The sequence below is a fragment of the Nicotiana tomentosiformis genome, chromosome 5, assembly GCF_000390325.3.
Source record: "Nicotiana tomentosiformis chromosome 5, ASM39032v3, whole genome shotgun sequence".
Taxonomy (NCBI): Eukaryota; Viridiplantae; Streptophyta; class Magnoliopsida; order Solanales; family Solanaceae; genus Nicotiana; species Nicotiana tomentosiformis.
Genome location: NC_090816.1, coordinates 81,162,676 through 81,183,914, shown reverse-complemented (window position 1 = coordinate 81,183,914; position 21,239 = coordinate 81,162,676). Strand labels below are relative to the sequence as shown.

General features: G+C 37.4%; 1 protein-coding gene across 1 annotated transcript; it reads left to right on the top strand.

Annotated features, from left to right (window-relative positions):
* Positions 1-20,285: 20,285 nt before the first annotated feature.
* LOC138892662 (uncharacterized) lies at positions 20,286-20,888 on the top strand. Its single transcript, XM_070176396.1, has one exon. The coding sequence runs from the start codon at positions 20,286-20,288 to the stop codon at positions 20,886-20,888; it is 603 nt and encodes a 200-aa protein (XP_070032497.1).
* Positions 20,889-21,239: the final 351 nt, after the last annotated feature.

Here is a 21,239-nt window from a genome sequence, read left to right as displayed (position 1 = left end):
CTCCACTCCCTGCCAGATGAAGAAATCTGCGGATCGCACATGGAATTGTGCGGTCGCAGAACCTCCCGAGGGGCATTTTTGTCCGAGATTTTTAGCCTTGTATAAATAGACGAGTTTCACAAAATTAGGTCAAGTTTGAACATTTGAAGTTGCTGTAGCCGGTTTTCTTTACTACTTTAGGAAGTTTCATATTATTTTGGTGTATTTACATTAGATTAAATCATTTTAAGCTTCCATTATGAGTTTAATTAGTTTTTCTTCATTATTTTCTTCAAATCCTATTATGAGTAGCTAGACTTGTTTATGATTGAGTGTTGATTATTTAGCTTAGTTCATGATTTAATCATAGAATTAATGGTTGCAAATATTATTTCATGCCTATTTGACTTAGTCTCTACTTGAGAAAGAGGTATCTAATCTAGGATAGCTTAGCTAATAAGGAATTGGGTCAATTGAGAGATTGATTACCCCAATTAAAAGGTTCAGCCTAGAGATAATAATAACCCGACTTGAGCTCTTATTAACTGTTTTGGGTGATATCCATTTTGGTCTTGAGAAAGCCAAATTGGGCAAAACCACTCTCTGACCAAGAGGTATTGAGTGGGTAATGTAGAGTTCAACTATAATACACTGTAATCAACAAAACAAGTATTAACGTCTTTATCCCATTAGGCAAATAGCTAGGTTATGGTCACAGCCCTAGGCTTTTTACCCATTTGGAAAAAAAACTTAAAATAATTATCTCTAGTCTTCTTTCTTTATCTTGCAATCATTAGATTAACAGTAGAAATAGAAAACAAATCCTTGTTGTGGAAGTGCAATCTAGATAATCCAATTGCTCATTTGAAATATATACCCCTAACTCCCATCCTAGCTCCCAGTGGATTTGACTCCGACTCCTAGTTGGGTATTTATTATTGCATATGACCGTTTCATATCTCTATTGAGGTGTGCTTTGGACGTGATCAAATTTTGGCGTCGTTACCGGGGAGTTAAAAATAGTGTTAGCTATATATTTGGGTATGTTTTTGGAATATCTTCTTTTCCTTCCATGTTACTAACTTGTCTGAGGAATCGTAGGTATGACCATGGCAAACAATGAGCTCGAAAATTTGCCTTTGGACAATGTAGACGTCGAGGATGAGCAAGTTGATGAGGTTCCTCTTGAACCTCAAGACAATAGAAGAGGTCGAGTGCCTCCTGGAAATGTCCCCACTCCACCCCCACTCTACCACGAGCGGCTCCACACCGGGTGTTACAAAATGAAGGATATGCTAGTGCAATAGTCCCTCCCCGTATTAGGGCGGTCAACTTTCAAATCACCAATATGATGCTCACTTTGCTAGAGCAACGAGGTTTCTTCGTTGGTGCTCCAAGACAAAATGCTTATAAATATTTGATGGGGTTTGTGGACACTTGTTGGGGGAGAAAACAAACAAATGTATCCGAGGATGCATCGCGGCTAAGGCTTTTTCCCTTCTCTCTATGAGGGAAAGCTTTAGATTGGTTGGAATGTTTGCTGAACCATTCCATTCATACTTGGGATGAGTTGGCGGAAAGGTTTATCTCTAAGTTCTTCTCTCCGGGGCACAAGGCTACACTTCGGGATGAGATTTTGGCATTCAAGCAAAAGTCAAATGAACCACTACACAAGATATGGGAACATTATAGAACAATAGTAAAAGAATGTCCCAACAATGATATGACGGAGAATATGATTCAACAAACTTTCTATCGTGGGATTAACACAACCAACCAATGTGTAGTGAATCAACTTGCCAGTGGGAACTTCATGACTACGCCTTATGCAGAGGCATGTGAGATTTTGGATGAAATGGCAGAAACATCATCGGCGTGGCAATCCTGGGCTAATGTTCCATAAGGTGATCTGAACATGATCCACCTTTACAAAGAGTTGCATGACCATGGGCAATCCATTGCCGAATTAACTACCACCATGAATCAATTAGAAAAGGCTCAACTTCAACAAGTGCAAAATCCTAAGGAAGTCAATGCCATGGACGGAGTGAACATTATTGTGAACAAAAGAAGGACCAAGGGTCCACAAGTGCAACATCGAGTGGAGAATTATGTGCAAGAGGATAGTGGTTTTGATCAAGGTGATTCTTACAATGAACAAGAAGAGGAGGTGCAATATGTGAACAACTTTCAAGGGCAATGAAACAATTTCCAAGGCCCAAACTAATAATAATGGCGACCTCAAAACAATCAAGGTAATTGAAATTCTAACAACTAAGGAAATTGGAGTGGTGGCAACAATAAAGGTAATTGGCATAACAACAACAATCAAGGAAATTAGAATGGCAATAATCAAGGAATTTTTTTTTTGGGGGGGGGGGGGGGATAACAATCAAGATGGATGGAACAATAATCAAGGAAATCGGGGATCGAGTTTTCAAAGGCCCCCGATGTATCAACAATCGAGCAACACACCTCCTTATCCTTCCCATGGTCCAAGTTCTTCAAACAATGAGATGGGGCGTATTGATAACATGTTCAAGCAAATGATGGAAAAGAATGCCGATTCAGATGCCCAACTTGCCTCACACAATATATCGATCTGCAACTTAGAAGTTCAAATGGGGCAAATCTCTTACGCTCTAAATTCTCATCCTAAGGGGGAACTACCAAGTGGCACGGTGGTAAACCCAAAGGGTGGAAACAACACGGGGCATGCCATGTCTGTTACTACAAGAAGTGGAAGAGGTAGGAATGCACCTATCTCAAGTCAAAAGCAACTTGTGGATGATGAGCAGGTATTACAAGTAGAAGAGGTCTCGAACAATGTGGTGTAATCAAATGATGAAGTTCAGATTGAAATTGATGATAGTGTGGAAGAGACTCAAGAGGAGGTGAACCCGTCTAGGGATCACATTATTGACATATCAGATCCGGTAGTGCAAAAGGCTAAGGCACAATTGCCTAAGCCTCCACCTCCATACCCTCAAAGACTTTCCAAGCGAAATGATGAGAATCAATTGAAGAAGTTCATTCAAATGATGAAGAGTCTCTCAATCAATATTCCATTAGTTGAAGCTTTGGAACAAATGCTCGGTTATGCAAAGTTTATGAAGGATCTCATGACAAAGAAGCGGTCAATGAAATTTGAAACTATCAAAGTCACTCATCAAGTGAGTGCAATTGTGCATTTAATGGTTCCTAAGTTAGAGGATCCAGTGCTTTCACGATTCCTTGTACAAGTGGAAGTGTCGAGTTTGCTAAAGCTCTTTGTGATCTTGGGGCAAGTATCAATTTGATGCCCTATTCGGTTTTCAAGACCTTGGGAATTGGGCAACCAAGACCCACCTCTATGAGATTGCAAATTACAGATCGTACTATGAAGAGACCTTTGGGAGTGATTGAAGATGTCTTGATTCGTGTTGATAAATTCATTCTTCCGTCGGATTTTGTCATTCTAGATTGTGAAGTTGATTATGATGTGCCGATTATTTTTGGAAGACCTTTCCTTGCTATGGGGAAGGCTTTTTATGATGTTGAAGCCGGAGAACTCACCTTCCGAGTGGGTGATGAACAAGTGGTTTTTCATGTGTGTAAGTCCATGCGGCAAACAAATAGCAATGAGGTGTGCTCTTTTGTCAACTTGGTGATCGATGTTATTGTTGATGACATAAGTGCTATGATCAATGTTGGTTATATGTTGGAGGCTGTCTTGCTCAACTTTGATGATGATGATATGGATGGATTCATAGAATGCGTGAACTCTTTGCAAGGAATGGGATCGTATAATTATGCACCCCGAAAATTATCTTTGGATCTTGAAAATAGGACAACTCCTCCTACAAAGCCTTCCATTGAAGAGCCTCCTACCTTGGAGTTGATGCCATTGACTCCACATCTTTGGTATGAATTTCTTGGCCCTTGTTCTACTCTACCAGTTATTCTTTCCTCTTGTTTGACTAATGTGAAGGTAGATTCCACATTTGCGGTGCTACAAAAGAGGAAGAAGGCTATTGGGTGGACATTGGCGGATATTCAGGGAATAAGCCCTGCATTTTGCATGCATAAGATCAACTTGGAGGAAGGCGCCAAACTATCTATTGAACATCAAAGGAGACTCAATGAGGCTATGCAAGAAGTTGTCAAAAAGGAGATTATCAAGTGGTTGGATGTTGGGGTTGTCTACCCCATCTCCGATAGTTCGTGGACTTCTCCGGTTCAATGTGTCCCGAAGAAGGAGGCATGACGGTGGTCATCAATGACAAGAACGAGGTGATTCCTACAAGAACGGTGACCGGATGGAGGGTGTGTATGGACTATCGCAAGCTCAACAAAGTCACAAGGAAGGATCATTTTTCACTTCCTTTCTTAGATAAAATGCTTGACATATTGGCCGTACATGCTTTCTATTGCTTTCTTGATGGGTATTTGGGCTACAACCAAATTCTTATTGCTCTGGAGGATCAAACAGCCTTTACATGTCCCTATGGTACTTTCACCTTCAAGGGATGCCATTTGGTTTGTGCAATGCACCAGCGACATTTCAAAGGTGTATGATGGCAATCTTCACGGACATGGTGGAGGACTACCTTGAAGCTTTCATGAATGACTTCTCGGTGGTTGGAGATTGTTTTGATGATTGTCAATGGCTAACCTGAGTCCTAAGATATAGGCACATGATTGTTCAGGAATTGCTGGTGATGGGAGATTTTGACCTTTTGGTACATCAAGTTTTAGGAGAATGGGCTACAAAGAATACCAAAATATTGCCATATTTGTATTGTGTACAAGAGCTTCTCAAGAGGTTCACGAAGATAGAATTCAAACATGTTCCGAGGGTCCAGAATGAGTTCACAGATGCATTGGCCACTTTATCTTCCATTATACAACACCCAGACAAGAATTTCATCGATCCTATCCCAATAGGAATGCATAAGAAGCCAGCTTATTATTCTCATGTTGAAGAAGAAAGTGATGGAAATCCATGGTTCCATGACATAAAAGAATACTTGGAAAAAGGAGAGTACCCGGAGCACGCAAATCACACTCAAAAACGCACACTCCGAAGGTTAACCAACCATTTCTTTCAAAGCGGAGGAATTCTGTATAGAAGGACTCCAAGCCTAGGGTTGTTGCGATGTGTCGATGCCAAGGAAGCATCCATATTGCTCAAGGAAATACATGCCGGAACTTGCATACCACACATGAACGACTTTGTATTAGCCAAGAAAATACTAAGAGCAGATTGCGTGAAGTATGTCCAGATGTGTCACTAATGCCAGATACATGCTGATATGATACGAATGCCACCCAATGAACTCAATGCAACAAGTGCACCCTGGCCTTTCTCCGCTTGGGGGATGGATGTCATCGGTCCAATCGAACCCGCTGCTTCAAATGGGCATAAGTTCATTCTAGTGGCCATAGACTATTTCACAAAATGGGTTGAAGCCGTATCTTACAAGGCTGTAACTAAAAAGGTGGTTGCAGATTTTGTTCTGGATCACATTGTTTGTCGATTCGGGGTACCAGAATCTATCATCAACGACAATGCCGCCAACCTTAACAGTGATCTGATGAAGGCTATGTGTGAGACCTTCAAGATCAAGCATAAGAATTCCACAACATACAGGACGCAAATGAATGGAGTTGTAGAAGCCTCCAACAAGAACATCAAGAATATATTGAGTAAAATGGTAGATAATTACAAACAATGGCACGAGAGGCTACCATTTGCTTTGCTTGGATATCGTACCACGATTCGCACATCAACAGGGGAAACTCCTTACCTGCTCATCTATGGTACTGAAGCTGTTATTCCCGCCGCAGTGGAAATTCCTTCTTTGAGAATCATACAAGAAGTTGAGCTTAGTGATGCAGAATGGGTACAAAACCGCTATGAGCAACTGGCCCTCATTGATGGAAAGAGGATGAACGCAGTATGTCATGGTCAACTCTACCAGAACAGAATGGCAAGAGCTTTTAACAAAAAGGTCAAACCAAGGCAATTCACACTGGGGCAGTTGGTGCTAAAGCGAATTTTCCCGCATCAAGATGAAGCTAAAGGAAAATTTTCACCCAATTGGCAAGGTCCTTACATGGTTCATCGAGTATTAACAGGAGGAGCACTTATACTTGCAGAAATGGACAGAGAGATTTGGCCAAAACCTATCAACTCAGACGCATTCAAGAGATACTATGTTTAGGATTGTTTACATTTCTTCATTTGATGTAACTGAATTACGATTGACCTGATTCCCGTTTAAGAGGGGATACGTAGGCAGCCTTGTGGGTTCGATCACATCTTAATAAAATCTTCATTTTCACCATGATCAGAAACTGGGGCAGAATTTTGAGAAAGGCCCTCAAAAGTCTAAAGCAAGTCCAGCCAACTTCGTCATACGCGGAACCGTCAAAGGGTTGCATTTAAACTGGGGCAGAATTTTGAGGGGGACCCTCAAAGTTCTAAAGCAAGGAGGTTGCAATGTCTCTAAAATATGTCACACTGATCGGTTCATCTAAATTACTTGATATTGCATAATACTATATTTCAAATAACTAAATTCATCAAATGCATGCATATGTTTTTGAAAACTTTATTTCTATAACAGCCAGATGTTACCCAAGGTAACTCAAACAGGATCTCAAGGCAGGAGCAAAGATAGAACAAGAAAACAAAAGCGCGAACCAACCTTTCCCCACAGAACTCATGATTTTTCTTTGGATGCAGGCATAATAAGACAACGATATCCGCAGACACATCAAGTCACTACCTTCAAGACAACAAATTATCTAGAGCAAGCATCTCAAGCTAAGAAATACTTTACTTCCTCACTATCACTCATCGTTTTCTTGCATGAGGCTAAGCACTGTCTCCCTTCTTGCATAAGGCTAAGCACTGCCTTTCCCTGCACGAGACTAAGCATTGTCTCCTCTTTGCATGGGGCTAAGCATTGCCTCCCTTCTTGCATAAGGCTAAGCATTGCCCCTCCCTGCATGAGAGTAAGCATTGTCTCTTCTTTTCCCAAGGCTAAGCACTGCCTCCCTTCTTGCATAAAGCTAAGCACTGCCTTTCCCACATGAGACTAAGCATTGTCTATTTCTTTGCATGAGGCTAAGCACTGCCTCCATTCTTGCATAAGGCTAAGCACTGCCTTTCTCTCATGAGACTAAGCATTATCTCTTTCTTTGCATGAGGCTAAGCACTGCCCTTCCCTACATGAGACTAATCATTGTCTCCCTCTTTGCATGAGGTTAAGTACTGCTTCCCTTCTTGCATAAGGCTAAGCACTGCCTTTCCCTGCATGAGCCTAAGCATTGTCTCCCTCTTTGTATGAGGCTAAGCAATGCCTCCCTAATTGCATAAGGCTAAGCATTGCATTTCCCGCACGAGACTAAGGATTGTCTCTTTCTTTGCATGAGGCTAAGCACTACCTCCCTTCTTGCATAAGGCTAAGCACTGCATTTTACTCAAGATTAAATACTATCTCCACTACGCTACCTAAGACCTAGCACTATCCCTCTCTTTGCCTAGGGCTAAGCACTGCCCTCATCTTACACAAGACTAAGCCTTGTTTTGTCTCACCTTCGCATGTGACCAAGCGTCATATTTTTGCATTTCATGGGCTGAAACATTGCCATTTTGTCCAAAGGCGTCATAGTCCGAAGGCATCATCCTCATAGCCGGAAGACACCATTCCATGGCCTGAGGATCTCAAAGTGCACATCATCATTCAAAGGCGTCATAGTCCAAAGGCACCATCCTCATGGCCCGAGGATATCATTTCATGGCCTGTGAATCCCTTGTTACACGATTCATGGCCCAGGACGTCATAGTCTAAGGACATCATCCTCATCGAACAAAGACAACTTTCATTGTCCAAAGGGAATTTGCATCATGTTTAAATTCTCACAATAATCTATATATACTTTCATGCATCGTGTTTTAAGTTTTGCAAGTAATCCGGAAAGTAACCATTCTTCAAACGGGAGCAATCTTCGCTCCGGTTTCCGTCCATAACGTTCATATCCTGCAATTGTTTCAAACACAACCGACCACCATCAATTACTGCCTTTTACTCTATGACCGTTCGGATATTTGCTTTGTGATACATCCATAACGTTTCAAATTCACATTCATGACTCCGCATAAATGCATCTCACACTGTCCTACCCAAAAGAACCCTTTCTAAAACATACGACCATTCCTGTAACAATTTCATTGGTTTCGTTCACTGTTAGATCTAGAACTACACACTGCCTGATTCCCGTAACACCAGGGATACGTAGACAACTCAGGAACCAGGGTTCGAACCCCATTTTTTCAAATCACATCATTCCTCATTTAATTCGGCCAAAATTGGTCATCATTTTCTTTACCCGTCAACTCTTTCATCATTCCCGGGTAAAGAGGGGCAGCTGTTGATACCCAATTTTGCCCTCATATTTTTTAAATAAGTGTATATACTTTCAAAAATATCTTTTTGCATGATTATTTAATGTACAAGATTTATGCAAGCATTTTCTACAATTTTGCATAATTTTAAAGCTTTAAAATCAATTTTCTTGCATTTAAATTGTTCAAATATTTATTAATTACACTTTAAATTATTTTGTGATGACTCAATCATCCAATTTATTATTTTGCACCCATATATATGCTTAATGATATTTTACTTTGTTTTATATAATAATATTTTATATTTTTAGGCTATTTACATAATTTTACAATAATAGCCTATGCGCTATGCACAATTACATTTAATACATTATTTGGGCTAAAATCACATTTTTTTATATTTTCATAATGTTAAGTTATTAATTTTTAATCATTTTATTACACAAGTATTATTTTATTATCTATTAATTATTTTTATAAATTATTTTTGTTAAATAAGTTTTCGTGTATTTAATTTATAGCCCAGTGTAAGGCCAATTCCGGACCAATTCAATGGCCCAAACACCCAAATATCTGGCCCAACCCCCCTAAGCCCAATCCAAATGACCCTTTATCCTTGACCCAGTCCAATAACCTGCCCCAGCCTTTTTTTATCCTGGCCGTTGATCTTAAGAGATCAACGGCCCGCAATAAACCCCTCCTTTTAATTACCCTAAACCTGAAACCCTAACCCCATTATCCCCGAGACGCCGCCTTTGAATCCTCTCTTCTCCTCTCCTCAGGAACCCTAGTCGACCTCTCAATTTTCTCCAAATCTGTCTCAATCATGGATTCTTTCCATGATTTCCTCACCTTTTATTTGTTATCTCGGTACTACTTGCAAAGCTATGGTATCACTTAGTACTTGCCTAAATATGGTAAGTACTATCTCTCAGAATTTGGCCATTCAACTTCAATCGCTTGAATCTGGACAGTATTTAGTCTATATACATCATGACCAGGCTATATGGGTCCGATTAGCCAAGATTTCCGGCCAATTTCTGATTTCTATCAACTAGGGTTTACCTATTTTTTCCCTAATCCATTTTTTATTGATTCTGCATGTTATTACTTCCTTATTTATGTTTGATTTTATAGTGTTTCCTTATTTACTTGTTTGATTTCTTTCACTATATAAACCCTTCCCCATCCCCCTTGGAGAGAGACTAGAATCACTATTGTTTTCCACTAAAAATTGGAGCTTTGTTATGCTATTCCCTCATTCTCTTGTTCTGTATTCTGTTTTTGGCCGGCTGAAAGCCAAGGCCACTAAGATTCTGTTATTCAACCTTATCTTGGTGAGAGCATTGCCCGGGGTTCCTTTGAAGCTTTTGGGAACTTTGACGCATTAAGATTCTGGGTTTTTGCGGAATTTTGTTCTTTAATATTGTCCATTTAACTGGTAAGTCACTTGACCTTTCGCAATTTTGTTTTTATGTGTCTGTGATTTGCATATGTTCTCATTTCTGAAATTCATAGGCTAATGTGTTTCTGGGCTACTCTTGTGTGCAACTCTGCTAGCTTACAGTAGTTTTAAGTCTATTTAGCATAATGTTGCTAGCTCTGAAACATTCTTATGCCTAATTTGAGTAATTTAGATTCTCTTAAGTCCGTTTAGCCAATGTGTTCTAAGCTACTTCTGTGTGTGACCTTTACACTTGTTTGAACCTCTTTAGTATTTAAGTCTACCTAAAACTGTCAATTCTGTTATTTGAATGTGCTTCATCTGAATAATTTAGACTTTCTTTAGTTAATTAGTCTATTGTGTCAATGCCTGAATGCCTACATTTACTATCTGACATGAATCTCTGTAATGGTAATCTTGCATATGTAGTGTGTTCTAATCTGTGTTAAGACCATTTTCTAGCAACCATGATTGTCTCCCTTGTTAATATGTCCAGCAGCATGTTTTTGGCTCATTTGATTCACTATCCCTTCAGTAGTAATTGTCCTAATTTGTGCTTCCCTGCCATGTCTGATGATATTTCTGAATATGAGTTAACATGGCTATCTTGTAACATTAGGATGTATGCTTGGTATAATTTCCAACCATGTTTCAACTTGTTTGGTATCATGCACCTGTGTATGATAATCTTTTGTAATCCTACAATCTTGTTTCTCCCTTAACTCTTTCAATATGATTCTGCCTATGTATTTTTTTCTAAGTGATGAACCTGTTTCTAAACCTTGTTGGCCTTTTGATTAACTGTTCTGTGTTTTAAAATTTGCTATGTATGCTTCCTAAAACTAAGTACATTTTTGTCCCTTAACCATTGTCCACTCTCCCTCACTTGTTACCTATGCTATCTTGAACTTCTCATTCTTAGCCGACTGAAATCCAAGGCTACCAAGGCTCTTACTACTGACCTCCCTAGTGTGAGCACTGCTCGGGGTCCATTTGAGACCCTTGTGAACTCTGACACACTAGGATTTGGGTCTTTAGTCACTCTCTGAAACTTGAACTACCCCGCTCAACCCTTTTTCCCTATTATCTACTGAATATCTAAGCTTGTTGGTTTAAGTGATTCCATGCTTGGCAATATGGTTATATGACTTGGCTTTGGACTCGTCTATGGATTTTGGGTTGTGTTGATGAATAGGGCTCCTTGTCGAAAGACTGGGTATATGCTACATGAAAATTGTTGAAGGCCCAAACAGTGCTGGGTATTCCTTTGGGCCTGCTATGGGCCTACTGCCATTATTTGTATATATTTATAATCATATTCATTATTGAGAATGTAATAACTTTGTATAAATAGTTGGGGTGTTAGTAAAAATGGGGAATGGGTAGATTCTTAATATTTACGTACAAAAGGGTAAACAATATGCCTATAGTACTCAGTGATTTACTTGCTATATATGTTATTCAATCACTATGTGTACTATAGAAATCATGCTATCAGGGGAAGAACACACACACCTACTGTTTTCTAGCAAATGTGAATTCAAAATGCTACAATTATGCTCACTGCTACGTGCTACTAGAAAATCTGCCTATAGGAATAAATGTCACTCATTTTAATTCTCATCAGCACATTCACTAGAAATCATGCCTATAGGATTTTGATTATCCCGTCTGCCACTGTTCACCTAGAAAATATGCTTATAGGGTTAAGCTATGACAATAAAATTGGCTCTAAGTGCTAATCGGTAGAGATCCTGCCTATAGGGTATAATTACTCGCCCTAATTTGTTAATGTTGAACTACTCAAACACTGTTTATTGCTTATTCATGCTATTGTTAGAAAGCATAAGTAATTCTGGGGCTTTTTCTCCAATAGATTTTACTGTCCTTTACTGCATAAATCACCTAGGCATAGCACCTATATTTTTATTAACTTGAAACCTGCTATCTCAATAATCAGCTTGTAACAACTGTATAATCTTGTCTATGAGCAGCACCTTGCATCTGAAACTGCATGTATGTTTTAATTCAAAGTCACCTAGAAATCATATCTATAGGGCCTAAGGTTCTTAATTCTGAACTTCCTAACCTGAACATTTGTTTCGCGTGCATTTGTTGCTTAAGTGTTGAGGCTAACTTGAGCCCTTAACTGCCCATATTTGAAGTCCAATGTGTTTTGTATGTCGCCTAGTTTTAACATTTTGAGCAGCATAGGTAAAGTCTAGAACTACCTAAATAGAGGTCCAAAACTTCCTGGACCATAGGTATGGGACGGGTAATGCACGCATAGGACACGACTTAAAATTGAATTAGAGCGCTTTTAGGTAAACAACTTTAACATAGTAATCGGGTAGTAGGAGATGATAGTCTGTGCCCGCTAAATAATATGAGTAACTCCCTACCTTAAGGGAGTTGAGAAATATTATTTATGTTGAATGGGGTGATCCTTTAGGCTAAAACACTTCGGAAACCCCCCCCCCCCCCCCCCCCCCTTTCCTTTCTATGTTTGCTATTAGAATTGGAATAGTTGTATCTCTATATTCATATTAAGATTTTTATAATAAAATTCTCTAACCTTTATATTCTCTTTGCTTATTTGATCACTTAGCCTAATCCATATAATTTTAAGTTTGATCGGGACCCACAGTTGTAGACCTCGAAGTGTGCCTAACACCTTCTCTTTGAGGTAATTTGAGCCCTTACCCGATCTTTAATAGCGTTGACTAGTCAAACAGAGTTATCAGCACAATAGGTGCCCTAACACACCTTAAAAATTGTTAGGTGACGACTCTTCTTTTAACACTCTATCTCCCACTCTAAAAAAGAGTTGTCACGACGTCGAAACCCACTTTCGTGAGAAAACGGGGCGCGGTAGATAATATTTTTTTTCTTTTCTGATTGTGTATATATTCTCTCTATTTCTCTCATTATATGTATTCAATAGTTTTTGTTTATTGGCTTCTTTATTTTTGTTTCTTTGTTAGTTCTTAGTTTGATTTAGTAGCGTCTTTTTATGTTTTAGTAGATAATAAACCTTAATAAGTCTTTAGTTTTTTTAATGCTACGGTTCTTTCTAAAGGTAGTTGTTTTGTGAATCGGGTGATTCATCCCAACGATGGATGGCGTGATAACCTTCTTAAGGGAATGAGTCCATTTTTGGTGTTTAGATAATAATAGTAGTAGTAATGATTAAAAAGACCTAATTAAGTCATGCTCGAAAAGTCAAACATGCTTCAATTGGTACCAACACACTTAACTACGTGCTTATGGTTAGAAACAAGGTTTCTGAAAGAAATAGCTCTAGTTAGTGACTCTTGTGTTGACTTTGGCAATCATCTAGTGGTTTAATTAGACCATAGTTATTTTTAAACATGAATGTGATCGTTATGGGCCCTCGACTCTGTCCACTTTAACAATCCAGCTGCGTGAGGAGTGAGATGAATTGTTGCTAGTCCAAGTATCCTTGTGAAGGGTCTAGAACTTGCCCTGAATGTGTTTCAAGGCAAAATCCTAAGTTTTGTTTGGTTTGAAAAGTGATTGTAGTCCCTCCTTGACCCATTTGAGTCTTCTATTGCCAACCAATGTCATTATCCCTAGTCAACACCTTTGAGCCTCTAGCCTTTCTAATTTGATAATCACGTTACAAGTATTTACCCATTTTATCGTGACCCTCTCTTGGCACCTGAGCTTTCATTAATACTCTTGTGAAATAAATGGCTAAAAATGTAGGTTTGGGGGAGAGACAAGGAGCTTGAAAAAGGTATCAAGGCACAAAAAGAGAAAAGAAATGATGTGAATGAAAGGCAAGAAAATAAAAGAACAAAAAGAAAAGTGAATAAATGGAAGAGTTGGAGGGATTCAAAGAGAGGTAATGATCCCAAACATGGAGAAATTAAAGAGGGAGAAAAAGAATGTAAGGGTCAAGAAAGAGTGATGTTAAGTCTCTCTAATCCCTCAAGGAAAAGAAAAGTGCCTCAAAGAATTGGCAAAGTGTGAGCTGAGAAATGAAAATTGGAGTGCTTAAGGAAAGGTGTAACCACTCACCCATACTGTATCTAACCCTAATCCAAAAGCCTTCATTACATCCTGAAAGAAGTCCTACTTGATTTCAAGCCGAGTGAGCTTACATTAGTGGCGATCTACATGAGGGGCAAGCCCATGGTACTTGAAGTCATACTTGCGATATTCTCTTGAGAGAGATGAGTGAACCTTTCATAAATCTTTGGATTGAGTGCTAAACTTCTTAAGTGAGCTATGCAAATGGAAAGTAGAGGAGGAAGAGTTTGGAGTCCACCATGACCTACATGATAGAGCAAGAGTCCTTGATGAGTAAAGTCAAATCTTGAAGCTCGAATATCACATTAGAACTATATGTGCATGAATGTTTAACTTGTCGCCTTGTTGATAATACATGAGTAGTGTGGGTAATTCTTGGTCCCAACTGATGTATGGATAACTCACCTTTGATTCGCTGAAATGACCCTTAACTTTTGGAAGTGGGAATTAATTTATTTGCTTGAGGACAAGCAAATAATTAAGTTTTGGGAGTTAATAAGTAGGGATTTTGACTGCTTATTAGCGCCTTTTAGCTTCTGTTTTAGTCCAAAAGCATTGAATTATGTTCCCAAAACTGAAATTATGCAAATTATAGGAATGCTGGAAGTTTGGTCTCCCAAGATAAAATCCGACTCAAAAAGGAGTGTTCCGAAGCACAAGGCAATAAAGGGCACAGAAGCACAAATGTGCGGTCAGCAGAAGAAATTCTGCGGCTGCAGAAGAAATTACAGACCGTAGAATTCCATCTGCGGCCGCAAACCAAGAAAATAGTTTAGCTGAACTTTGCAAAAAATACGGACCGCACTTGAATTATGTGGCCGCAAAACTGGGCTAAGGTTCGAAGATCAGAGAGTATGCAAAAAGACCAAGTCCAGGAGCCTCTTTGAATTGCGGACAACACAAGAATTGTGCGGCCCCAATCCAGCAATGTACGGCCGCAGAAGATTGCCTCGCGGCCGCAGTTCAGAAATGTGCGGTCGCAGAACTCCACTCCCTGTTAGATGAAGAAATCTGCGGACCGCACATGGAATTGTGCGGCCGCAGAACCTCCTGAGGGGCATTTTTGTCCGAGATTTTTAGCCTTGTATAAATAGACGAGTTTCACAAAATTAGGTCAAGTTTGAACATTTGAAGTTGTTGTAGCTGTTTTTCTTTACTATTTTAGGAAGTTTCAAATTACTTGGTGTATTTACATTAGATTAAATCATTTTAAGCTTTCATTATGAGTTTAATTAGTTTTTCTTCCTTATTTTCTTCAAATTCCATTATGAGCAGCTAGAGGGTATCTAATTTAGTGCTGGTTTATGATTGGGTGTTGATTATTTAACTTAGTTCATGATTTAATCGTAGAATTAATGGTTGCAAAATATTATTTCATGCATATTTGACTTAGTCTCTACTTGAGAAAGATAGATCTAGTCTAAGATAACTTAGCTAACAAGAAATTGAGTCAATTGTGAGATTGATTACCTCAATTAAAGGGTTCAACCTATAGATAGTAATAACCTATAGATAGTAATAGTTGAGCTCTTATCAACTATTTTGGGTGATACCCATTTGGTCTTGAGAAAGCCAAATTGGGCAAAACCACTCTCTGATCGAGAGGTATTGAGTGGGTAATGTAGAGTTGAGAGATATAATATACTCGAATCAACAAAACAAGCATTAACGTCTTTATCCTATTACGCAAACACCTAGGTTATGGTCACAGCCCTAGGCCTTTTACCCATTTGAAAAACCCTTAAAAAATAATTATCTCTAGTCTACTTTCTTTATCTTGCAATTATTAGATTAACAGTAAAAATATAAAATAAATCATTATTTTGGAAGTATAATCTAGATAATCCAATTGCTCATTTGAAATATATACCCCTAACTCCCATCCTAGCTCCCAGTGGATTCGACCCCAACTTCTAGTTGGGTATTTATTATTGCATACGACCGTTTCATATCTCTATTGAGGTGTGCTTTGAACGTGATCAATTACCTCGAGAACCGGCAAAAATATTGCTAAATTGTGAAGTGATGCGTGTTCGGAGTATTAAATGCGGAGAGATGTGTGTCTAATCAAGCGTCAGAAACTTTTCAGAAGGGATTCGAAAGTTTTCTGCCAAGAAAGGAATCTTCACCAACTTCCTAATGACACAAAGATGTGCCACCGGAAAGTAGAGGGACTATCCGTATAGGGTAAAATTAATTCATATTAAATACTCGAGTAATAGAGCGACACGTGAAATCGGAGACAGATAAAAAATATGGCAAGTGAAAATCAAGACCAGGAACAGCAACTTCGGTTGGCACTAGGCATAACCTGAAAGGAATATTGCTAACAAAGACAAACGAATATTTGCCACCGATAACATTCAATGAAGAATATTTCGCAGTTATTTCGCAGTATTAAATACACAATCCGTTATAGAGGATTTTGACATTCATAGCCTGCCGTTACACATTTCAATGGGCCGCATAATTGTCATTTAAGAGGGGCTTGATCCTAGGGCCTTGTTCCCTAGATGTAGCAATAGTGACTTCAACAACCATTGTAAGACTAGAAATTTCTAACAAACTTATGCTACACATATTTCTAAGCTCAATAATACTTTATTTTCAGTCTATTGATATTCTTATTGCTGTCTTCGGAAGCCTTACTCTCGGAACCAAGCTGTTTGTTATCTTATCTAGATTTCAACGCTAAGTCTTATATTTTATTTGGTTTATTTATCATTTTGGGATCAAATCGATTCGCTTGTCTATAAACAAAGTTATAAATTAAACTGTACCGTTTTACGGGTAAACAAAAATAATTGGTTCAAAATATTTATCTTTTTCTAAATTTAAGATAGGTTTAAATATTCTTTTCCACCTCTACCTTTATTCTAATAAATGTGGAGAGAGATTAACGTGGTAAAATTAAAAATAGTATTAAATTGAGATCAAGAATAAATAAAAATAGTTTAGCTATTTGGTGTTTGGCACTATTTCTTGAGGATATTAGAACAAATATGTTAAGTGTAGTCTCTCGATAATTAAATGGTAATAGATTTTCTTTTTCTTTAGATATACATAATATTAAACAGTTGAAAATTCGCATAGAAGACCAGGAAGAATAAATTAATAAATTAGCAAAGGAAGGAGCTTCTTTCTTCAACAAAGGGTAATACTTATTCTTTTCCTTCCTAGTACTCTTAAATAAGGTTGTTTATTGATAATTAAAAAACATGGAATATTATAATTTAGTGTTCTGAGGATATTCTAACTTTAAAATGAAAAACGTGAACATTGACAAATTAAAAGACGATATACTCCTTTGTATCCCAGTTGGTGATTGGTCACTGTCATAGAAAATCGGTATTCTAGTTGTTTATGATGAATAACACCACTCGCGTGCCTCAATTTAATAATAAGAATTAGTGTACAATTTTAGGTGGGGTATAGTTGAATTCCTCCTTGTCGTGCAAAGATTAAATGCCATAAGTTATCTCTTATTTAATCGATATATTACTTTAATGTTGCTTGCGTTCTTTTTCTTACGTTTAGATTTTTTATTTATCAATTGTTGCATATTTGATCATTGACTTGTAAGGAATATCTAAAAGATATAGAGGCGACGAACTAATAGAGTAGAGTTATCAACATTCCGTGTTTAGTATTGGAATGTTAATATACATTATTCAAATATTACGTCAGTTCATTATATTAAAAATATATTTTTATTTTTATTTGCCCATTTTAATAAATTAAGAGAAAAATAATTTTTTTTCTTAATTTATCCTCTTCATTAACTATTTATTTTTCAAATTATTTTTTCAAATTATTTTTTCAAATTTTTTAAAATACTATCATTATTATAGATATTATGCTAAAGATGTATTATATTTATTATTTTTTAAAGGATATATAAAGTCCATTATTGACAAGTAAAAGCGAATAAAGGGAATATTTCACATGACATAAACAAAATAAAATGCCTCCTCGTTCTAGAAACTAAAGGTAAAAATCACTTGACAGTCATCGCTATGACCAATATTAAAAATATCTTTTTATTAAGAACAGGGGCGGCCCAACCCTAAAGCAAGTGAAATACTTGCTTTAGGCCCCAAAAATTTAAAGACCCCAAAATTACTAGTATTCTTTATATATATTAGTATATTATTTATATAATTATCTTTTATTATTGATAAATTTATTTCTTTATTGTCATATTAATTTTTAATAATTCAATTTCTTCCTCTAATTAATATAACTAAAATAATTTTCTGTCAATCTTATTTTACTTTTTAACTTAATTATATTTCTCTATTCATTAGTTGGTCACCTAACTATATCTAATAATCTAACTTATTATTTATTTTTCTTACATAAATTATACTCTCTCCGTCCCAATTTATATGAAAGTGTTTGACTGGACATGAATTTTATGAAATAAAGGAAAGCTTTTGAAACTTGTAATCTTAAATAAATCATAGAAGTTTTTTGGGCTAGAAATCATCTCAATAATGGTAAAAAGAAAAATCTAAAGTTGAATTGTTACCAAATATAGAAAGGGACTTACTAAAAAAAAGGAGTCACTTATATTTTCTGGATTCTCCCATTTCAGTTGTGATACAATCAACGTTAAATTCATTTAATTTTCTGTATTTTATAAAACTAAGTTCTCATTTTTTTAAATTATATATCCTCACTTGTCTAATTTTTTTTAAAACAATGTTCATTATATATATATATATATATATATATATATATATATATATATATATATATATATATATATATATATATATATATATGTCTCTTGGCCAAGATTTTGCTTTAGGCCTTCGATGAGGTTGGGCCGCCCCTGATTAAGAACAACAAAAGAAGATCCAGGGAAAGCAGAATTGGCTTTTGGAAATAATGGACGAGCTTCAAGTTCCATAAAACATCTTTTCAGCATAGTATTTTTTCTCTTTCCCTTTTTTTTCCCTCGTGTTTTAATGATAGACAAGCTGCAATAACTGGCAGGTGGCTTCGTAAAACCTATGACTTGTCACTGTAAAAGTCAAAAGTTTTAATCCCCTCCTGGAAAACAGCCACAATATTTGAAGATTTTAGAGAAAATGTATTGAAGAATTTTGGAAGCTTTTATTTTACGGTGTATATTTTCATTGTTATATATACAAATAGCGTAACAAACTTGTAGCAAACTCTAGATATGTAGAGAATAATCAATAACAATAGTAACTATGCCTAAGTCTCAAACTAATTGAGGTTGACGATATGAATCTTCATTTCTTTCATTAGTAATAGTACTTCTCAATTTTAACCATCTGGTTTTAATTCTGTGGGGAGTATCTTTATTTATCTTTTCATTCTCTTGAAATAACGAGCCTAGATATCTAAATTATTTGTATTTTGGCACCGCAAATCCATCGAGTCTCAACTCAACTCCGTTCTTGCTAGCCCAAGTGAAGGTTAGTTTTGAAGATTGACAAAGGAAACTCAGGCATAAACCAGGTCCATCCCTTGTGTGCATAGACACGGGCAGATTCGAGCATGTGAGATGCACGTGAAGGAGATACGCTTAACTTGGTATAATTGATTTTCCTGATCGAAAAGGTTGCACAATTAATAAGGAGAAGGACTCCTTAATCAAAGAGAACACTATCCAAGATAAGGGAGGAGTTAGAAGTTGAGATCAACTAGAACTCTTCCACCAAGGAAGAGTAGCATTAGAACTCTAGTTATTTTCTACTCTACTAACTCTATAAATCGCAGGATGTTCTCATTCTACAGGTATGCACAAAAATAAAAGTTAAACGTGAATTAAGAGCAAAATATCAAGACATTTTGCAAGCAATTCGTGTGTGATTCAAGTGTGCAAACCTGAAGTTACATGAACCAGATAGAAGAACCAGCTCCAAGTGTCTGTCTTTTATTCTAGTTCAATTGTAGTAGGTGTTTTTATATTGTACCTTTCAGCTTTATCTAGAGGCAATTGTAATAGGTACTCAGAGTATTCAAGTTAGAGTTAACTTGAAGTTGTCGTAGTAGTTAGAGGCTGGTTGCCACAACAGGATTAGAGTTAATCCTAGGTTTACAAAAGTATTTTGTAAATGCAGTTTTTGGCTTAGTGATTTAGTGAAAGAGTTTGGAAAAATCCTACTGGGAAGTAGGTCGTGTTTTTTTCACCTTTTAAGCCAGGTGTTTTTCACGTAAAATACTTGTGTTCTTTACTTTCCGTTTTTGCTATTTCAGCAATAGTAGGTTAAGGAACACATAGAAGAACCCGGTCCTTCTATAATCAGTTTAGGCAAAAAATTGGGTACCACACAAATCACCCCCCTCTTGTATGATATTGAAGTTAAAAATATCAATTAGTATCAGAGCGGGTTATCCTTGAAGAGGCAAACACCTTAGGAGAAGATCAAGATGAGTGCACCACCTGGAAACTGGGAAGGGCAATCCACTGCTAGGTCATCACTTTTCAACAGCCAGTATTACTCTTGGTGGAAAAACAGGATGAGAGATCACATCATAGGAGAAGACTATGAGCTATGGGACATTGTCACAGATGGACCATTGGCTACCATGAATATAAATGCCGAAGGAGAAGAGGTGGCAAAGACAAGAGCTGACTGCAATGCTGACGACTTGCAGAAATGGGAGAAGAATGCTAAAGCGAAGAAATGGCATGTTTGTGGACTCGGTCCAGATGAGTACAGTAGAATCCAAAGCTATACCACTGCTAAGGAAATCTGGGACACTTTACAAGTGGCTCATGAAGGAACACCTCAAGTGAAAAGGTCCAGAAGAACACTATTATATTCTCAATATGAGAATTTTACCATGAAGGAAGGGAAAACCATCCAAGAGATGTATACAAGGTTCACCACATTGACAAATGAACTTAAGTCTCTTGGAAGAATTATTTCTGAAGAAGACAGAGTTGAGAAGACTTTGACAAGGGTTCTGGCAGTTACTTGGGAGCAAAATCACTGCCATTCAAGAATCAAAGAACATTTCCAGTCTTAAGTTGGATGAGCTAATTGGAAATCTCACTTCTTATGAACTTAGAAGGCAAACCATGAAGATGGATGTACCCAAGAAGGAAAGGGACCTGGTACTCAGAATCACTGAAGGTTCTTATCTAGAAGACGATGAAATGGCTATGATCACAAAGGACTTCAAGAAGTACCTAAAGAGAGGAAATGGTTCCTTCAAGAAGTGGAAACTACAAAAAACCAAAGGCTCACGAAAGGCAAACCAATGAGGGATGCTACAAGTATGGTAAGACTGATCACCATATCAAGAACTGCCCTCAATGGGAAATTGAATGGAAGAAGGAAAGAGCTGAACGAAGAAACAGGAAGAAGGAACAGGTTC

What these genes read in the sequence shown, in the direction of transcription:
- LOC138892662 (XM_070176396.1), top strand. Translation starts at nt 20,286, where the DNA reads ATGAGTGCACCACCTGGAAACTGGGAAGGGCAATCCACTGCTAGGTCA.